This window comes from Plectrocnemia conspersa, unplaced genomic scaffold (genome assembly GCF_051122295.1).
Source record: "Plectrocnemia conspersa isolate PC_06_02 unplaced genomic scaffold, ASM5112229v1 ptg000013l, whole genome shotgun sequence".
NCBI lineage: Eukaryota > Metazoa > Arthropoda > Insecta > Trichoptera > Polycentropodidae > Plectrocnemia > Plectrocnemia conspersa.
In genome coordinates, this window is record NW_028277177.1 from 10468878 (window position 1) to 10487231 (window position 18354).

The 18354-nt window shown below is 29.7% G+C and overlaps 1 protein-coding gene across 2 annotated transcripts in view; it reads right to left on the bottom strand.

Annotated features, from left to right (window-relative positions):
• Positions 1–18354, bottom strand: part of Cbp53E (Calbindin 53E) — a 129283-nt gene that overhangs the window by 66513 nt on the left and 44416 nt on the right. For both annotated transcript variants that reach the window (XM_088201734.1, XM_088201733.1), the window contains exon 4: positions 6240–6407. In XM_088201734.1, coding sequence (XP_088057860.1) covers positions 6240–6387 — 148 coding nt within the window. In that variant the 5' untranslated portion in view covers positions 6388–6407. The remainder of the gene's footprint in view (positions 1–6239; positions 6408–18354) is intronic.

The following is an 18354-nucleotide window of genomic DNA, read 5'->3' on the forward strand; positions in this document are numbered from 1 at the left end:
GCTAAGTGACGAGAGTGAGAGAGATAATGATATGGTGTTTCGCAAACCAAGATAGAACGAGTAACTCGGTTCAATTTCAGTATGCGCGTCCTGTGGTTAACACGCATGTCGAGCGCTGCATCGTAGTCACGTGGTCAAATTATAATACCACATGCTTATCGGGGACTTCAACAAACTCTTACTGACATCTTTGAATATTTTAGAGTACCAAAAGGGATTAATTAAATTTTTGATAGTATATTCTTCTAACAGATATCGTTAATATATTTTTTTCATATAAAATTAAATAATTAGCGGTACTTGATTTTGTTAAAAAAAATCGTTTCGAATATCTTTATGTATTTTCCTAGATCGGTTTATATAAATGTCACGCCATAACGAATTTTTATTTAGAATCGATGGCGACAAATTCTAAGATAGTCACAGATGTGGTGTTCGTATTCTGAAATATCATTTTTATGCTTTATGATATTTCGCAAAAGCCGACAAAGATTTTGTGTAAATTGAATATTTACGACCGAAAAGTTTTCACTGATATTGTATTGGTGAGCGCCCACACAAAATTTTATAATTATCAGTAGCGTAATTTTAATAATATGACAATATAAGTTATTGTGATTATTGGGCACATTTTTCGATCGCGCGCAAATATGCCGGCTGTACGAGACAGAAGCCGCCATCCGGACGTCATTCATGGCCGCCGTCCGGATCGTCCGGTCGCTTACTTGAAGTCGTAGGTCTCGGCCGATTTCAGATGTAACTTTAGTTCGGACAACTTACATAGAGTGTAGTGCAGGTATAATAAAATAACAAGAATTTTGGGGAATATGGAATTTTCTGGGACCCACAGAATGTTAATTAACCCACAGTGCTAATTAATATTATGATATTAATTTTTAGTTATCATAAAAATTTAAACGGAATTAATACTGAAAAGCCGAAAATTTATATACATTTAAAGATATGATATGTTGAAATAATGTGTTTATGCATTTTTTGCTAAATACAAAATGCTTAGTTCATTAAGACTTTCACCGCGGCTGATATTTTTACGCGCCATTTCAAAATTTCTTAATATGTGGGGGAGCACCTATTTATGTCATAAGTTATTTAAATATTATTTAGTGTTTTTAACATTTAACTATACATTTAAAAACTAATTACAAGGCTCAAATGTTTATTGCACCTTTAGGTGCCAAATGCATACTGGCAATTACAGGTATCATCCGCGATTAAAGGGTTAATAATAACACATTACGGTCCGTTCACGCGTTTTCGCGTGATGGCAGTCCGTTTACGCATTTTTGAAAGCTGAAAATAATGTTGTTTCGGCTTGTAGAAATATATGTATACATTTGAAATTATTTTAGTATATTGATATTGAAAATTAATATTGAACGTTAAAACAAACAAATAATGTTGTTTAACTAAATCATACACTGTATAAACTGCTAGAATAAAATACAATCTCTAAGCAATAGAGATGAGGTTCAATTTAGATCAATACCTTTGATTAAGAAAGACTGATAAGATCACATTAAAAAATCAAGTGAGAACTGCTACCGTGTAATGGCCAACAACTAGCAAGGTACAAGATTAAAAAATATAGAATTTGGAATTGAAAATTTATTTATCTGTATTGTATTGCAAATTATAAGAGACGATTGTCGAGCACTATATTATATTTTTATTTATAAATTAATGTTGCAAAATTTACTGTGGGACCATTTATACTAATAGAATAAAAATCTGTTTATAAAATATATCCAAAATATTTGCGCTGCGTGGCAAAATATTTTTGATACATGAATTAGCTAAGCGTAATCAATGAGATTTTTTCTGCAAAATGCGACAAGAAATTTGCTATGAAAATGTTATTTTTTTTCTATAAACGTGCATAACATAGTGGCGTCACAATAATTTAATTCTAACCCTTTCTATGCTAGATGCAGATACATCTGAATCGCCATATAGTGCGAAATTCGGATTTATCCCACGCTCAATAAAAAATAACAGATATTTTAAGTGCTGAATTAATTTTCATAAAAAGTCACGTAATTAGTCAATTATACAGAAAAATGTAAACCTGAAGGTGAATATTGAATATAGATTTAATCCTGAAAGTGAATATAAATATATAAAAAAATCGTTTAAAAAAATTATATATTTAAATTTATTTTATACTGTATAATTGACTAATTACGTGAATTTTTATTAAAATTAATTCAGCACTTAAAGGGTTGAGGAAAATAAACTAGCTATATAACGCTTTCAAAAATCATATCTATTATGATCTGATAACCTAACAAACAATAAATAGTTTGAGAATATTGTTTTTTATTATGAATTATTTTTTTATCTCTGCTTTGTTAATCTAAGAATTACAATAAAAATCAGATAAAAAGAAACCTGCGTGTAAATCAGTGGATTGCAATATTGTATGGGCTTTTCAGATTTACGCCATAGAATTTGCATGTCGCTGAACTTTAATCTCGTTTTTTAAATAATCCTTTTTTTAATCCTCGTTTTGCTTGAAATGTTAAATATGTAAAGTAGCAGCAGCCGTTATAGACAATTGTCTCAAAAAATCAGGAAAAAATAAATCGACGGGCAAAAACACTAGTGATTTTTTGATGCCTTGTTGCCGATTAAACCAACATCAACAAAAAACGAAAGAAACTTTTCCACCGCTGAAAATTTCTTAACAAAGAAATAACAAGTATGGCTGATTACAATTTAAATGGTATGTGTTTTTAAAAAAAAACATATTTTAACATTAATATGTTTTATTAAATGATAAATGTTTTACTATTCTTAAAGTTCAATTAAATTTACATGCCTAAATATTAGCAAAAAATATTGTAAAAATAAAAACAGATATTTTACATAAATAAATATATATACAATAATATTCTGTACTGTTCTAATCATATACTATATATTACATATATTTTTAAATGTTTTTTAAAACGTAAAATTATCTCTATATCGGATATAGAAAATCTTTAAAATGTAAAATTACTTGGACATATTTCCTTATACAGTGCGGAACTCGTATACTAATTAGCTTTACACCATTTTGATTTTTTTGGCAATTAAATTAATAATAATAATAGATAAAATACTTAAAAGGTAAAATTAAAACTATAATCTAATTTTAAAAATAACTCAAATTTCATAATACATCTATTATATATTTTTGCTATTGCTTATATCATTATTTTAGATAAAGTTTTCTTATGTGTATACTTTGAAAATTTCCCAAGTTTAATAATAAAAGTATACATAAAAAATCGCAACATGATTTACGACGAAATATTATCCATTCTCCAATGGAGTGAATGGACGAAAGTTTCATCCGCGGAGCGAATTCGATAACTCTTCTGCGTTAGAATATTTCTCTCACCGTTGTATCAAACTTCACCGAGATAATACAATAAAACGTTAAAGTTATTATTCTCACCATACTTATATACTGTGTACATAAAGTGTGATTCTTTGATGGGGTTTAACATTTTGCCCTATAATAAAATTCATCGCCGAGATGAATCAAGTGCTGCGAAACGTCAAGATAACAACTTCAAAGCACCCTCAACCCTGTGTTTTGTGGACGTCGACTAGTTAATTAATAAATTAACAAAGGATGACAGTCCTCGCCTGAGGTTTAAAATTAAATTCCACGTTTATGTAAATCATCGCCACTGTGTAATTTAAAGCATTTAAGTGTGGTGGAAAAGATACATTTCCAACATTCTTTCCTTGAGTATACGAAATTACGCGAAATCGGAGTGATAAAGAAGTCCGTTTTAAACATCGCTTTAATACAGTGGTTCTTAACCGGTGCACCGCGGTGCACCAGTGCACCGCGAGCTTATTGCAAGTGCACCGCGAGAAAATTGGTAAAAACAAAAATTCCGCAAAATAGTAAAATTTTAATGTTTCAATCAATCTATATTTTATTATAGTTGTGATACCCCACAATGGATAAATTTATTTCCAAACGAAATTGTGAATAAGAACAAAATATTAATGACACTGGGAGTACAAGTGGAAGAAGTAGTGAAGATGTTACTAGACATCATACGTCTCATACAAAAGAAAATATATCCAGTAAAATAAAAAATAAAATAACGGACAGTATTCTGAAGAATATTTACGTTTAAGTTTTACTAGCATCAATGAGAAAGGATATCACATTCCACTATGTGTTGTATGTGGAGAAAAACTGTCCAATAGCGCGATGTATACTGACAAGTTAAATCGCCACTTCACTACGAAGCACGCCGATCTTGCATCAAAAAGTAAAGATAACTTCAAAAGATGGTTAAGCATGCAAAATAAACAAGCGAAATATTTTGAAAAAACTGTTAAAATTTCCGATAAGGCACAACTGGCGTCATACAAGATTGCTAAATTGATTGCTGTACAATTAAAACTACATACTATAGCAGAGTCTCTAATTTTACCTGCATATTGTGAAATAGGAAAAATTATGTTTGGTGATGAAGCAAAAAGGAAATTATGAATATTCCTCTTTTAAGCGATACAATAAAAAAAAATTAAATATGTCGAATGATACTGAGAAAACAGCTAACGATAAACTTTCCAAGCGATATTTTGTTTTACAAGTCGACGAATCTACTGACATTAGCGGTAAGGCACAAATACTAGGATTCGTTCGTTTCATAAATAAAAACAAAACAGTGAATTAATATCTATGCTGCAAAGAACTTACCGAGCATATGACAGGACAAGATGTTTTTGATCTTATTTATTAATATTTAGAACAATTTAAAATATCATGGGAGTTATGTGTAGGAATTTGTATGGATGGTGCTCCTTCAATGGTAGGCTCATTTAAAGGATTTGTAACACTTGCAAAGACAAGAAAACCTAATATTATATTTACGCACTGTTTTTAACATAGAAAATCTTTAGTTTCGAAAACATTACCAGCAAAACTAAAACCTGTACTAAATCAAGTTGTAAATATAGTGAATTTCATAAAATCAAGACCTTTGAAAACACGCATGTTTAAAAAACTTTGCATTTTATGGAAGCTATGTACGAGTGTTTGCTTTTTCACACTGAAGTCAGGTGGTTATCTAAAGGTAAAGTTTTATGTCGATTCATAGAACTTAAGAATGAATTGTTAATCTTTTTTCGAAATGAAGGTATGGATGATTTTGTAAAATGTCTTCAGAATAATGATTGGTATGCTAAAGTGGCATATTTAGCAGATATTTTTAATTACTTAAATAACGTTAACACAAGCATTCAAGGAGAAAACGAAAAATTCATGACATCCATTGACAATTTGACAGGATTTCGGAAAAAAATAACTCTTTCGAAAAATCGAATAATAGAAATAGAAGTAGATATGTTTCCTTCACTTAACGAAAACATTCCCAAGAAAGTTATTTCCGCAATAATATAACATTTAACTTTATTGGAAGAAAAAATTGCACATTATTTTCCATTCTTAAATATAAAAAAGTATGACCGGATACGAAATCATCAAATAAGTCCAATTGTCGACTGATCGTACTCTAAAAATTAAATTTTCCGAAATAACTATGAAGAATTTTTGGATTACTGTCCAAGAGGAATATTCAGTTCTTTACATGAAGGCACTGAAAATTTTGTTACAGTTTTCAACATCATATTTATGTGAGCTTGGTTTCTCAACAACAACTAATATGAAAACTAAAAAACGAGAAAGACAGAAAAAAATTTAAACGAAGAATTCAGGGTAACTACATAAAATATTCGACCCAATATTTCTGATATCTGCAAAAGCCAACAAGCTCAGGTATCACATTAATTAATTTTTGATCGATCACATAAATTCCATTATGTTAAGCAGGAACGTCATTTTGGGTAAACAAAGGGGGGAAAATGCACCACTTAGATTTGCCATCCAAAGAGCACCTTTAAATATTAATACAAATATTCTTAATAAAACACGTAATTAAAAATTGGTTCTAGGGCAAAATTAACTACCTAAATTTATTTTCAATACCTAACTTTTTTATATAATTTAATTTTAAAAATTATGTAAGAAATTTGTATGTAATTTTGTACGTAACTATTATTTTTTTTAAATATGTAATAAAAATTATGTCCACATATTTTTTTCGACCTCTTAATTCTGGTGCACCGCCACTTTTTCCCATGATCAAAAGTGCACCGTGACTTTGAAAAGGTTAAGAACCACTGCTTTAATATATAGCACTCACCGTCTTTATCGTAATGGCTCCAGACTTCCATGAACTGATTAGCGGAGAGTTTTTTAAGCTCCCTGGAGTCAGGGTCTCGGTATTGCCTCATGAAATTAGCCGCTCTCTCCAAATTCACCTTCTTTAAAGCTGCGTCGGTGGTGCTCATCTTGTGTTTTTATCGGAAACCTGAAAAAGCATAGTCAATTTTATTATTGAAACAAGAACAACATCTACAAAAACAAGTCGGGAGATACACCACGTAACTAAAAAGAAACAGTACGTTGCTTTATTTCAAAACAAGAAAATGCTTTTATCTGCTGAAGTTTCGTGTTTCGTAACAATACTCATATGAACATTGTATATATTATATAATATAATACAAACAGAACGGGGTTTAAATAATGTGATATCATCAGCTAAAAAGTTATCTAGAATCTATACTAGACACGTTTATTTTAATGGTTACTATAGCATCAATCGAACACATGTATAAAACTAAAATACAAATATAAACAACCATAAAAACAATACTTAAAAAAATATATTAAATGACTTTAATATTTAACTATCACATTTATTTCATTCGTTTTATCTTTTAGTGATAAATAAATTCATATATAATAAATTGTTCACTTGGTAAAGATCTGCCATCGTAAATTTAAGAGTTCTATTTTTTAAATATCGGTATGTGGAGTCCAGGTGTGCACCAGTACCGATATAGCAATATATTCGTGTATAAACAGCCAAATCACGTTAAAACTTAAATATAAAAAGAACGACTTTAATTTTGAGATTATCTGATATATTATTAATACGTTCACATTAAATTACATACAATATTATCATATACGTCCAGTTTGTATATTTTAACTTGTTCCCTTACTTATCTGGTTCATGTTGGATTTATGCTTTTAGTTTACCAGATACAATATGAACTGTTTAGTGTTAAACTTAATATTAGCTTAGTGCTAAGATATAACTTTAAATTTACGGAGAAGAGAACTTGCACAGTTCACGAGAACGCAAACAGAGATTCTCTTCTTTATTGAAATTAACATTTACTTTCTGTTTATGTTTAATGTCTCACTTTTATGCTTTTGACTTGCTAAATAAATGTTTTTTTAACGTCACATTGTATTTGATTTAACGCTTGTATACCTTAACAATAATATTTTATTCAAATATGCTTTGATATGCGTATGTATAAATTATACAAAAGTTTTTGTATAAGAAATTACTATATTATGCTTTATGAATTTCTACTTGCAGTTGAAAACATCTCTAATGCAATAACCAGGGATGTTATTAAGATTAGAGAGTGTCAAATGTGGTTCTAAAAATTTCGTTCCAGGAATTTTGCAATTACATAAGAGCGTGTAGTCCTTAAGGGTTGTTAGTGAGGATGCTAGGGCTGCCATCAAAGCAGGTCCGCAAGATTAACGTATCGCCTACAGCAGTTACAGACATTTAAAAAATTAGGAAATGTGTTGATTTGAAAAATATGTATATACATAAATTGTCTGAGAAAAACCTCGCGCTGCGAATCTCAATATTTAATTTAATTTTTAGATTAAATTAAGACCATCGAGGCCTAACAGGTTACCCCAATGCGCCACGATAGTAGAAAACAAATTTTAAATTTATAAAACATAAAAAACGTATATATACATAAATATAACAATACTTAAACATAAAAAAAAAATATAAAATATCAAAATTAAATAATACAAACTGGATCAGATCTTCGTAGCTAACATTAAATAAGTCAATATGTAATGCCAGCGTATTAAGGAGACGGATGGCCATAGCTATAGGCGAGTCGGCAAGTTCGGATGTCCTAGCCCTAACGGCCATCAAAAGAGGTCTCGATCGTGATTCTCGAAAATGTTCCGGAACCCAAAACTGGAATTCCTCGAGAATAGCTGGATTGTCGACAGCACCTTTTAGTACTTTGAAAAAATGCTTAGCGACATACAGATTTCTGCGAGAACTCAGCGAATCATATCCCAACGCTCCTAAAAGAAAGGCGCTGGGATATAAGTACGGATAATAACCAAATGTCCTTTTGTAAAGGTATCTAAAAACCTTTTTTGAATTTTTTCTATTAAAAGGGAATATTTGGCTATTCGGGGGTTCCAAATTATAGATTCCGATTCAAGAATGCTACGAACTAAGGTGTCATAGAGGATGCGAATAACTGACGGTACGTCAAAGTGAAACGCATTCCTCATAACAAAGCCGAGCATCTTGGAAGATTTATCACAGACGTCGTGTATGTGTAGAGAGAACCTCCATTTGCTCTCGAAAGGGATTCCGAGATCTTTAGTGGCAGTTTCTCTAGTCAAAATGTTACCACCGAGATGGCAGAAATAAGCTGATGGCGAACGGGATCGAGAAAATGACACAGTATGGCACTTTCCGACACTAAAGGGCAGACGGTTAATGGAAGCCCATCTCCACAGAGAGTCTAAATCACTTTGAAGAGAGAAGGAGTCCACAACAGATCGAATGCATTTATAAAATTTGAAAACTTTAATTTTTAATTGCTGTATTTATGTCATTAATAAATAACACAAAAAGCAAAGGTCCCAGATTGGATCCTTGAGGAACCCCCGAAGGGGTAAAATATTCTTTTGACAATCGTCCACCATAGGTTACAAACTGTCTACGATTGCTTAAATAACTCGAGAATAACCGAGTTAAATTATCTGAGCAACCGAGGTTCAACAATTTTTTTAATAATAACCTATGACAAACTTTGTCTTTCTCAAAATCTGTATACACGACGTTTACTTGAATTCCCGCATTGAGAGAAACTTGTCACCGTTTTGGTGAACGACAGAAGGTTAGTAACAGTGGAACGGGCAGGACGAAACCCGTGCTGTTGGTCTAACAAAGCTTGCCGAAAAATGAATATAAATATGCCAATAATTAATGATTCTAGAAAAGAAAGATTTATTTTTAAGTCAAATTGTTACTAATTATGAAAAGTGGATCATTTGCTTTAATACGCGATGTAAAAAGCAGTGGTTTGATGCCAATAAACCTCAAATTTCAACCCCGAAAACAAGATTCCACCCCAATAAGATATTGTTATGCATTTGGTGGTATATGAAGGGCATAATTCATTATGAGTGGCTAGATTATAGACAGACAATTACAAAAGACACATAGTGTGCAAAGCTAATGAGACCATGAAAAGCAAATGAGACCACGAAAAGACCTTCCTTTATAAATTATAGAAGGGAAATATTACACAAAGACAGCGCGCGCTCTCATGTATCCAAAAAGACGATAAAAAAATCAATAGATTTTCTTGGAAACTCCTTTCTCATCCATAGTATTATTCAGACATTGTTCTAAACGATTATCATATATTTAGATTCCTGCAGGTGGTGGGAAAAAAATATTTTACAAAGACAGATAAGAATCGAATCAGATATAAAAAAATTGATCATGTAGAAAAAATAAAGAATATATAATTTAGTAAAAGTATTACACGTTTTTATTTTTGACTTAAAAACGCAAAGACTTATGGAACAACCAATGTTAAAACTATTTGTAAAAACTCATGATAAACTTGTTTAATTTAAATATATTTTATCAACTTTATATATAATAGTTAAGAGTTGGTATATTAAAATACGTTTTAAAGCGACTTTCAATTATAAAAACACTGCTAAAATCATTAATTAATGGCTTTTAATAGAATTGTCACCGTAGAATGTCTCTCAAAACTTGATTTAATTTTATTTGTCTATTCGCAAACCTTCTTCATTGCCTAAAACAACTTTTACTAAAATACATATATATTTAAATAAATAAACATATTTTTCTTTGCAGATTTCTGATATGATTAATCTGCTATAATATTTTGCACTCAATAACATTTAATATTTTATTTTAAAATTCTATGCTATGTACTATATGCGAAGTAAAAATGCTATTGTATGTATAGTGTATTTTTATGGTTGCTGGCTAATGGAAAAATGGACATTTTTAAAGCTCTCTCGCTCAATCCCCGCAACGGAAAATCACTGTCCTTTGATGAACAAAAACCTCAAATAAGCGCAACTTTCTCTTTTATCACGGATTATCGGCTCCACAACTTTGGCAGCCTCGGAAGCCTTCGCTTGAAATCCAATTACAAATCTTGCACGTTGAATATTATTGACACAAAAGAAAATCGATAGACATGATTTAAATTGAGCAGACAATTTCATTATTTTACATAGACATCGTTTAATAATATTTATAACGTTAACTTATAGCAAGATTGAACGATTCTACTCGCATGTGCGAAGCTAAACAAATAAAGCATGCATCACGCACATCATAACGATAAATATATCCAAGGAACAAATTTAATTCCACTAACCTCTGCGCATTTAAGCTTGAAACGTAAATTTTATAAGATACAATATATAGAAGCTTATTTTGCGCCATTAATCTGGACTAGCGGTTACAACCCTTCCGAGTGAGTGAGCTTCTTCTCAATTAAAACGCGCCATGTATAAAATTTACGGCGATATTAGAAGTTGAAAAAGTTTTAAAAATGTCAGAACAAAGTTGGGTTGAATAATGTTTATTATATGTAAACCCATGGAAAATTTAATCATTTTTTATAAACTTTTGAATAAAATAATGTTGCGATTATAATTTTTTACTTGGAAATGGTTTTCCAGTTAAGTTGCTTAGATCAGATAACTATGACCTATTTATCTACCGTGTTACGCATAATCGACACAAAGGCTTATATTTATAATAATACATACATAATTTTCCTAGTATACCGAGGGTAGCTATGCATATGAATTTTCTTGAGTAGCAAATTTGGTATCGTGGTGTACCGTTACCTTTTAGTACTACAGATTTGTTAATAGGATGTGCGGGATTACCTATAAAACAAAAAAAAAAATATTAAAATAAAATAAATTATTGAAGTACGAGTACCATAGCTCACATAATGACGTAAGCAATTCGAGATGAAGCTAAAAAGACAGCACTAAAAATTGAGTTTGCTCAATTTTTGAGGAACAGAATTGACAATGAATCGTGTATGTTAAATATTATATATCAACAAATCATCTCAACCTTATTAGCAATTAAACGGTAAAGCAATATACTACATATTTATTTTAAATAATATATGCATTATTGATATATCGTAAAAAATATTTTCACATTACAAAAAGAGTATTTTTTTAGGAGAAGTACATAAAAATTTGCATTAGAATACAATATTAACATTTTTATAGAGTTGAATATTTAAAAAATTACTTACATAGAATTTAAGAGTATTTATAGCTATATTGCGGACTTATAAGACTGTCTTGGTTATTTTTATTATATATGTTTTAGGTATAATATACTCGTATATACAGGAAATATAAAATTTAGAATAAAAAATGTACGTTAGAGAAAATAACAACTATAAATTGTTATGGAAACTGAAATAATAATGTGGATTACTTTTTTCTTTTGTCTGCACAACCTTTGCTTGACGACACAGTTGTTATGGTAACCTGGATACAGCGTTTACTTATCTCGAAGAAAATTTCTACGAAATACAAGAATGGCTGCGTATTTGGAAAATAAAGGTAATTGAACTAAGCTCTGTTCATGTTACGTTTACCATGCGAGGTAAAACAGGTTCTCTCGTCTTTTTAAATAACACAATAATTTCTCAATCGGATGATGCAAAGTATTTGGAGATGCATCTCGAGGCTTAACTAGAAAAATTATATTTGGAGTAAAATAAAGCGTTTCTGTAAAATTGACTTCCAACGACATCAGCATATAATTTCACTAGCTCCAATCAGTTGCTGCTTGTGGAAACATTTGTATATAAAATATAAAAAATGTTTTTATGTAAATGTAAAAAATGTACTTTTTCACCAAACTTACTGTAAAAGAATAGATCTTGTTTTTATTTTTATTTTGAGCTTTATCGCTTATCCCTTTGAATAGTGAGCTAATTTATAAACATTTATTAACCTGTTAGTGTACACCTAAGAGTGACTTATTTTTACGTATATTTCCATAATTATTTTTGTTGTTATTTATTTATTATTATTTATACTAAATTATTACGAAAAAATCAGTTTTATTGCTTTGATTTATTTTACTACTTTTTTGTTTTAGTATATTTTAATAATTTATTTTAACACTTCTATTATTAAATTTTGTTAATTTATTTTACATATTTATTATATATTATTCGGCTTTTATGATTTTTTTTCTATCAAAACAGAGGCTTTCAATATCTTTTATAAAATATTTTTTGGTACTATTTTGTGTAGAAATCATTTAAAAAAATATTATATAAATATATTATTATTTTTTATATATTATTTATTTAATTAAATATGTAAATATCCTAAAATTTATTATTTGTGAATATCTGGAGTACCTTAAAACAGTGAAAGATCAACCGCCGTACATGTACGGCAATACTCCTCAAACGGTTAATCTATCAAATAATGCTACACTTAAGAATCATTTCTTAAATAAAACATTATTTATTTATACATGATAGTAACCGAAACGCATATTTTGCTAGACATTCAAACATTGCTTTTAAATCACAAATTCTATTTACTGCATAAATATTTGAGTTGCTTATTATATTTTTTCTGTTGCTAAAAAATAATTGCACTTGCATATACACAAATTTACACAAATAGACAAACATTGCATTTGTCCTTTTTGGGTTTGTGAAATGCAGTATTGAGTAATATATCTTTAGCCCTATGATGTAGCGATAATAACTTGCGCTCTTATTAAAAAATACCACGAATGACGTAGTTTTAAAGTATTTATTGATATTGATTTTTTTAAGCATTTAATGCAAGTGCTTGTAAAATATTATTTAATTTTGAAATAACTATTGGTTGATAATAATTATTTATTTTGTGCAAATTCACATAAAAAATAAATAAATAGAAATAAATTAACCGCGATCAAATTATTGAGCTAATTAAAATAATATATTTGCGTCTTGAAACACCAAATACAAGAATGTATTAAGAAATTCACAAAAATTTGTGACTCACACCTGTTTTTGAGATAAGCGTTAAACAATATTAAAAGGTAAGCCTTTCCAGCATCTCATTGTTTCGCATGTCGAAACTAAATAAAGGCGCATAAAACACTATAGATGTTGGAGCGGCACTAGTCACTTTTTTTAAATTCCATTCCAGATAGTATAAACAAATATTTGATAATTTATAAAACAATTGATATAGTTAGAATATTGTATTTTAACCATACAAAAGATTTATATACGAATTACATAAAATATTCGTATTAATTTATATAGTAATATATATTGCAAAATATTAAACATTGAAATATCTTTAATATTATATTTTTACAAAAATAGCAAATTGCCGAAGGGTGATTCTTCGAAATGCCTGTATTCTTTGAAGCCATTTTAACAGTATACTGACGAATTTTTATTTGATTTAATACCCAGATATGACTATGTTTCTCAAACTTTGCATAAAAAAAATAAAATATTAGTGATCGCAAAAATGACTTATTTGATAAATATCTAATAATATTAGGTTATCCTGAAATAAATGTCGTTTTTTAATGCAACTAAAAAAATACTTTTAATACTTTTATTTTAATGATTTAAAATATTGCTTCTAAAGACCTTATCTCCTACCTTCTCTCACCTTTTGGTCAGTATTTTTAATTCCATTAGCATAAAATGTTGGATCCCATTAGCATAAAATGAAATATCGTTTAAGTTTGTAATTTGGAAAGTCGTTCAAAATATAATTTTTGATAATATGCTTTACACAATTATAGAATTTTTATGTTATAATATGATATTTTGAGAAACGTCGCGATAGAATAACCCGAGGTTAAAACTCTACAAGGTTCGATTCATTTTCCCTCTCTACATTAAAAATAATAATTGCCTCAGATAGCGCCGCGAATGCTCTACCACAAAATTGCGGACGCCACAGTAAAAATAAACAACAATAAAAAACACGTAAAAACGGCGAATAAACGGAAAAAAATTCCGGGTGTGTTTTTTTTAATTATAGCAACATTTTGCGGTGTTATGTTTGCGTCCCTCTCTTGCGTCGAAATTAAACTGTCTCGTTCGAACGCTCCATTGAAATGTTTTTCCTCTTTGTTTCTAGCAATTATGAATGAAGCACAGTTTCCGTCCACTTTTAACCACGAAGCGCTAAACAGGGTGATTATAATTTTATTACGCGAAATTGGCCTTTAAATTGTAAATTATGGAAGGCGAAAGCTTAAATTCATCATGGGATAAGACCCTTCGCTTGACCCTTCGCCGGTTCAATTACCAACACAATGGTCAACTTTGAACGGATTAACGTTCTTGCTGGGGCTCTTAGTTTACTAAATCTCGTATACATTACATTATACTGAACCGATTTGGGTCGTAAAGCCTTAAGACAAAATAGTCGATACGTTGATTAAACACGCTTAATTACATATGGGAATAATAAGTTAGACAAATTGACAGAAGAACGGAGATTAAAGACAAAAGCAATGTCATACTATAATGTATTAGTTACCCATACTCTATATAATTGTATAAATTAACGAATACATATCTTCATATATCACGTGAGGGTTTCAACTACCTGCACAATTTCTTATAATTTAGAACGCATTCTGACGACCATTCGAATAAGTGAAAACACGCCTCAAAACTAAGGCCCACAGAGTATTTTCACAATAGTTGAAGAGAGATCTCGTAACCAAGCAATTGCGTTAATAATTGGAAATATTTCGTGGACCACCTCATAGCACATTCGACTCGAAACGTTAATCATGGTTGCAAAATTTAATTTATTGTCTATTTCTACACACGTGGTAGTAATTTATTAAATTATAACTTCTGTTTCAGATTTTAAGGCAAAGGAGTTTGTCTTTGCAGATAAAATAGACCCCAGAAAAGCTGATAAAAATTGATTTTAGAGCATATTCGAATTACCATATATATATAAAAATGTAGAAGCCGAAATCTGGCGGTGAATTCAAAATGGTAATACTTGGAAGTTAGAGTTCTTGCTGTAGTGTCAAATTGAGTTATTGTCGGGTGTAGGGATTCCAATCCCGGGATCCCGAATCCCGGGATCCCGGGATCCCGAACGATTTTCAGTACCCGATGAGTCCCGGGATTATAAAACATAATCCCGAATTTTTCGGATTGGTTGATTTATCAAGCACAATCGAATTATTATTGACAACATCGTTATATTTCGTGTACAAACTAGCGCGAGTTGCACGTGTCATCTGTGAATCTTTGAGGCTGTGAGTCTGAACGTGCTTTTTCAGCAGCAGGCTGCTTAGGAACCAAAATCAGATCAAGGCTAAATGATAAAACACTTGATGCTTTGATGTTACTTCGTGAGTTTTATTCAAAATAATGTTTTCAATTAATTGTGTCTATGAATGTACATACCTATGTGCATACATTGTCAAAAGTTCATTTTTTTATTCTCAAATAAATATATAAGACCTTTCCATTTTTATTTTTATTATATTATTTTCTATTTTAAGTCCAAGACTAAAATTATACGTACTTTATACATTGTACGTTATAAAAAACAGATGTAAAAATATATTGTATTATTCATTTTAAATTATTTTTATTGATAAAATAGCATGAAAATTATCCCGGGACTGGTCCCGGGATCCCGGGATCGACTAATTGCAATACCGAAATCCCGGGATCAAAATTTTGGCCCGGGATTGGAATCCCTAGTCGGGTGTGATCTGTCGTCTCGTGCTGTCACTTCTTGGCGTTTCTGCATGTCCTTTAGCTTCTCTGTGACCAAGTATTTTATTTTTTATATTGCTGGCTCGAGACAGCTCTGGCATATCGCAGATGAGGATATTGGCGGGTCAATTGCATCGCTTCTATTGGTCTTAAACAAGTATTATACCTTGCTTGGTCTTAAACAAGTATTATACCTTGATCCATTGGTATCTTGCGTTGTTTTGTTACGAATCCATTAATCACCCATAAGTACCGCGAAAAAAACTCTTTGTTTGGAAAAGACGCCGTTAGCTAGAAAATACTTACTTATTTGCTTACTTATCTGGGCCGTTTTTATTTTAAGGCGTGAAGATATTTCATGGGTGTCTCATAGAAGCGACGCAGCGATTGATTTGCAAACATCGCCAGAACTCTCTTGAACAAGCATTGTAAAATATGTGACATTTTATGACAAATACGCAGAAGACAGACGAGAAGAGAAGAGCCAAAATACATCAGCGGAACGTCTGGAGAGCATCGTGAGAACACATCACAACAATCGCAGCCGACAATAATACAATTCGACACGCCAGCGCAGAATCTCTGACTTTCAAGACCCGCCATTTCAACGTTACCACCTGATAGCGGCATCTACATTTATCTATATATGTATGTAGTAATTTTTATATTTTTTATAAAATAAACCGTTAACAGATTTTCCGGTGTCTTTTATAGATGCATTTGCACTCAAAACCCCAAAGTCTATTGCAATGATATTTTTTTGATATCTGATTATGAGAAAAAATATTAAATTATATAATAATAGTAGCATAAATAAAGATAAAAATAGCCTATATTATTATTTATTAAGTCTATAAGAGTCTAGAGAGATTTTTGTCAAATACCGCTTTTTGCCTTTCGTATTTCTTAAGAATACAATTCTTGTTCATTAAAATATAAATAAAATATAATTTTGACGTTTATTTATAATTGAAAAAAAATACAAATTAAAAAATAATATTTTAAAGATTTACTGATAAATTATCTATATTAGAATTTTTAGTAATAATAATGTAATAGTATATTTATTTACGTATTTTCGATTGAGCTTTTATTATTATTATATTTTTAGCATAATTAGAGTGTCTTAATATAAAATGTCTAGAATAAGATATTTTTTATATTCAATTAAGAAAAATGTTTCTTTGCTCTCCTGTAAATTGTCTTGTTTTAAAAACGTACTCTTTGATCAATATATGTCTGAAAAAAGCTATATTAAGACCACATTATATACCATAATGTTAAATTTAGAACTATTTAAGCCTAATCAAATTAATAATACATATATAATATATATTGTAAACATTAAACTAATAAGTAATATTTGCTTCATTTACAATTTTCCTAAAAGTATAAATAAATACACATATATTGAATAAATAATCATTGTTACTTAGCAAAAAAAAAATATTGATACAGAGTGAAAAAGTATACCTTTTTGCCATAGTACAAAAGTAAGTTTGAGGAAAATTAGACCATAAAACATCGTAGCTATCTTAGATTTTTAGCGAGTGAGAAATTTTTACAACATAGTGGTATTTTAGGGAGACAAGGATCTAAATTAACACAATGAAACATCTTATATAACGAATGATACGTGTTAGACCCTAATTAATCCATTCGTGCGCGGGTAACGTTATGTTTTGCCTCGTAAATTCGCAAGAAACAAATCACAGGGTTTAATTGCTTTGCATACTTCCCAAAATTAGATGATGGTATGTTTTTGTTATGTGGCATTAGACTTTTAACGAAAATACAATTTCAAAGGTGTGTAAAAAATCGGCAAAGTGACAAAGGTAGAAAAACATATTACAGTTTAAGTATAAATGGTAGATTTAATATTTTATTAATTAAATACAAAAATAGAGATATTAATTATTAATACATTTATTTCATCAACCTTTTTATTCATTATATTGGAAATATATAAAAGTATGTTATGTGTAGTATATATATAAAGGCCAATCTTACGCGTGTTTTCCAATGATATATTGTTTGTTACGAATTCTAAATATATAACAATGATATATATTTCAGATTATTATATGTGATGTACATAACCATGTATAATATTACTACCTTTTTATATAAAATATAGTAACTCTCAAACATTAATATAGTAAATATGAACTTTATATAATATTATTATTTACATTTATATCATAAATAGTCTGTTGGATATATAATGATATAATCATTAATATTTTTTGAGGCTAATATAAAATTAATTAGCTTGTATAATTAAAACATATTATATTTAAGCAAATATTGACATTTAATTTGTAAAACAGAGCGGTTATCTCGCAATGAATTTTTAAT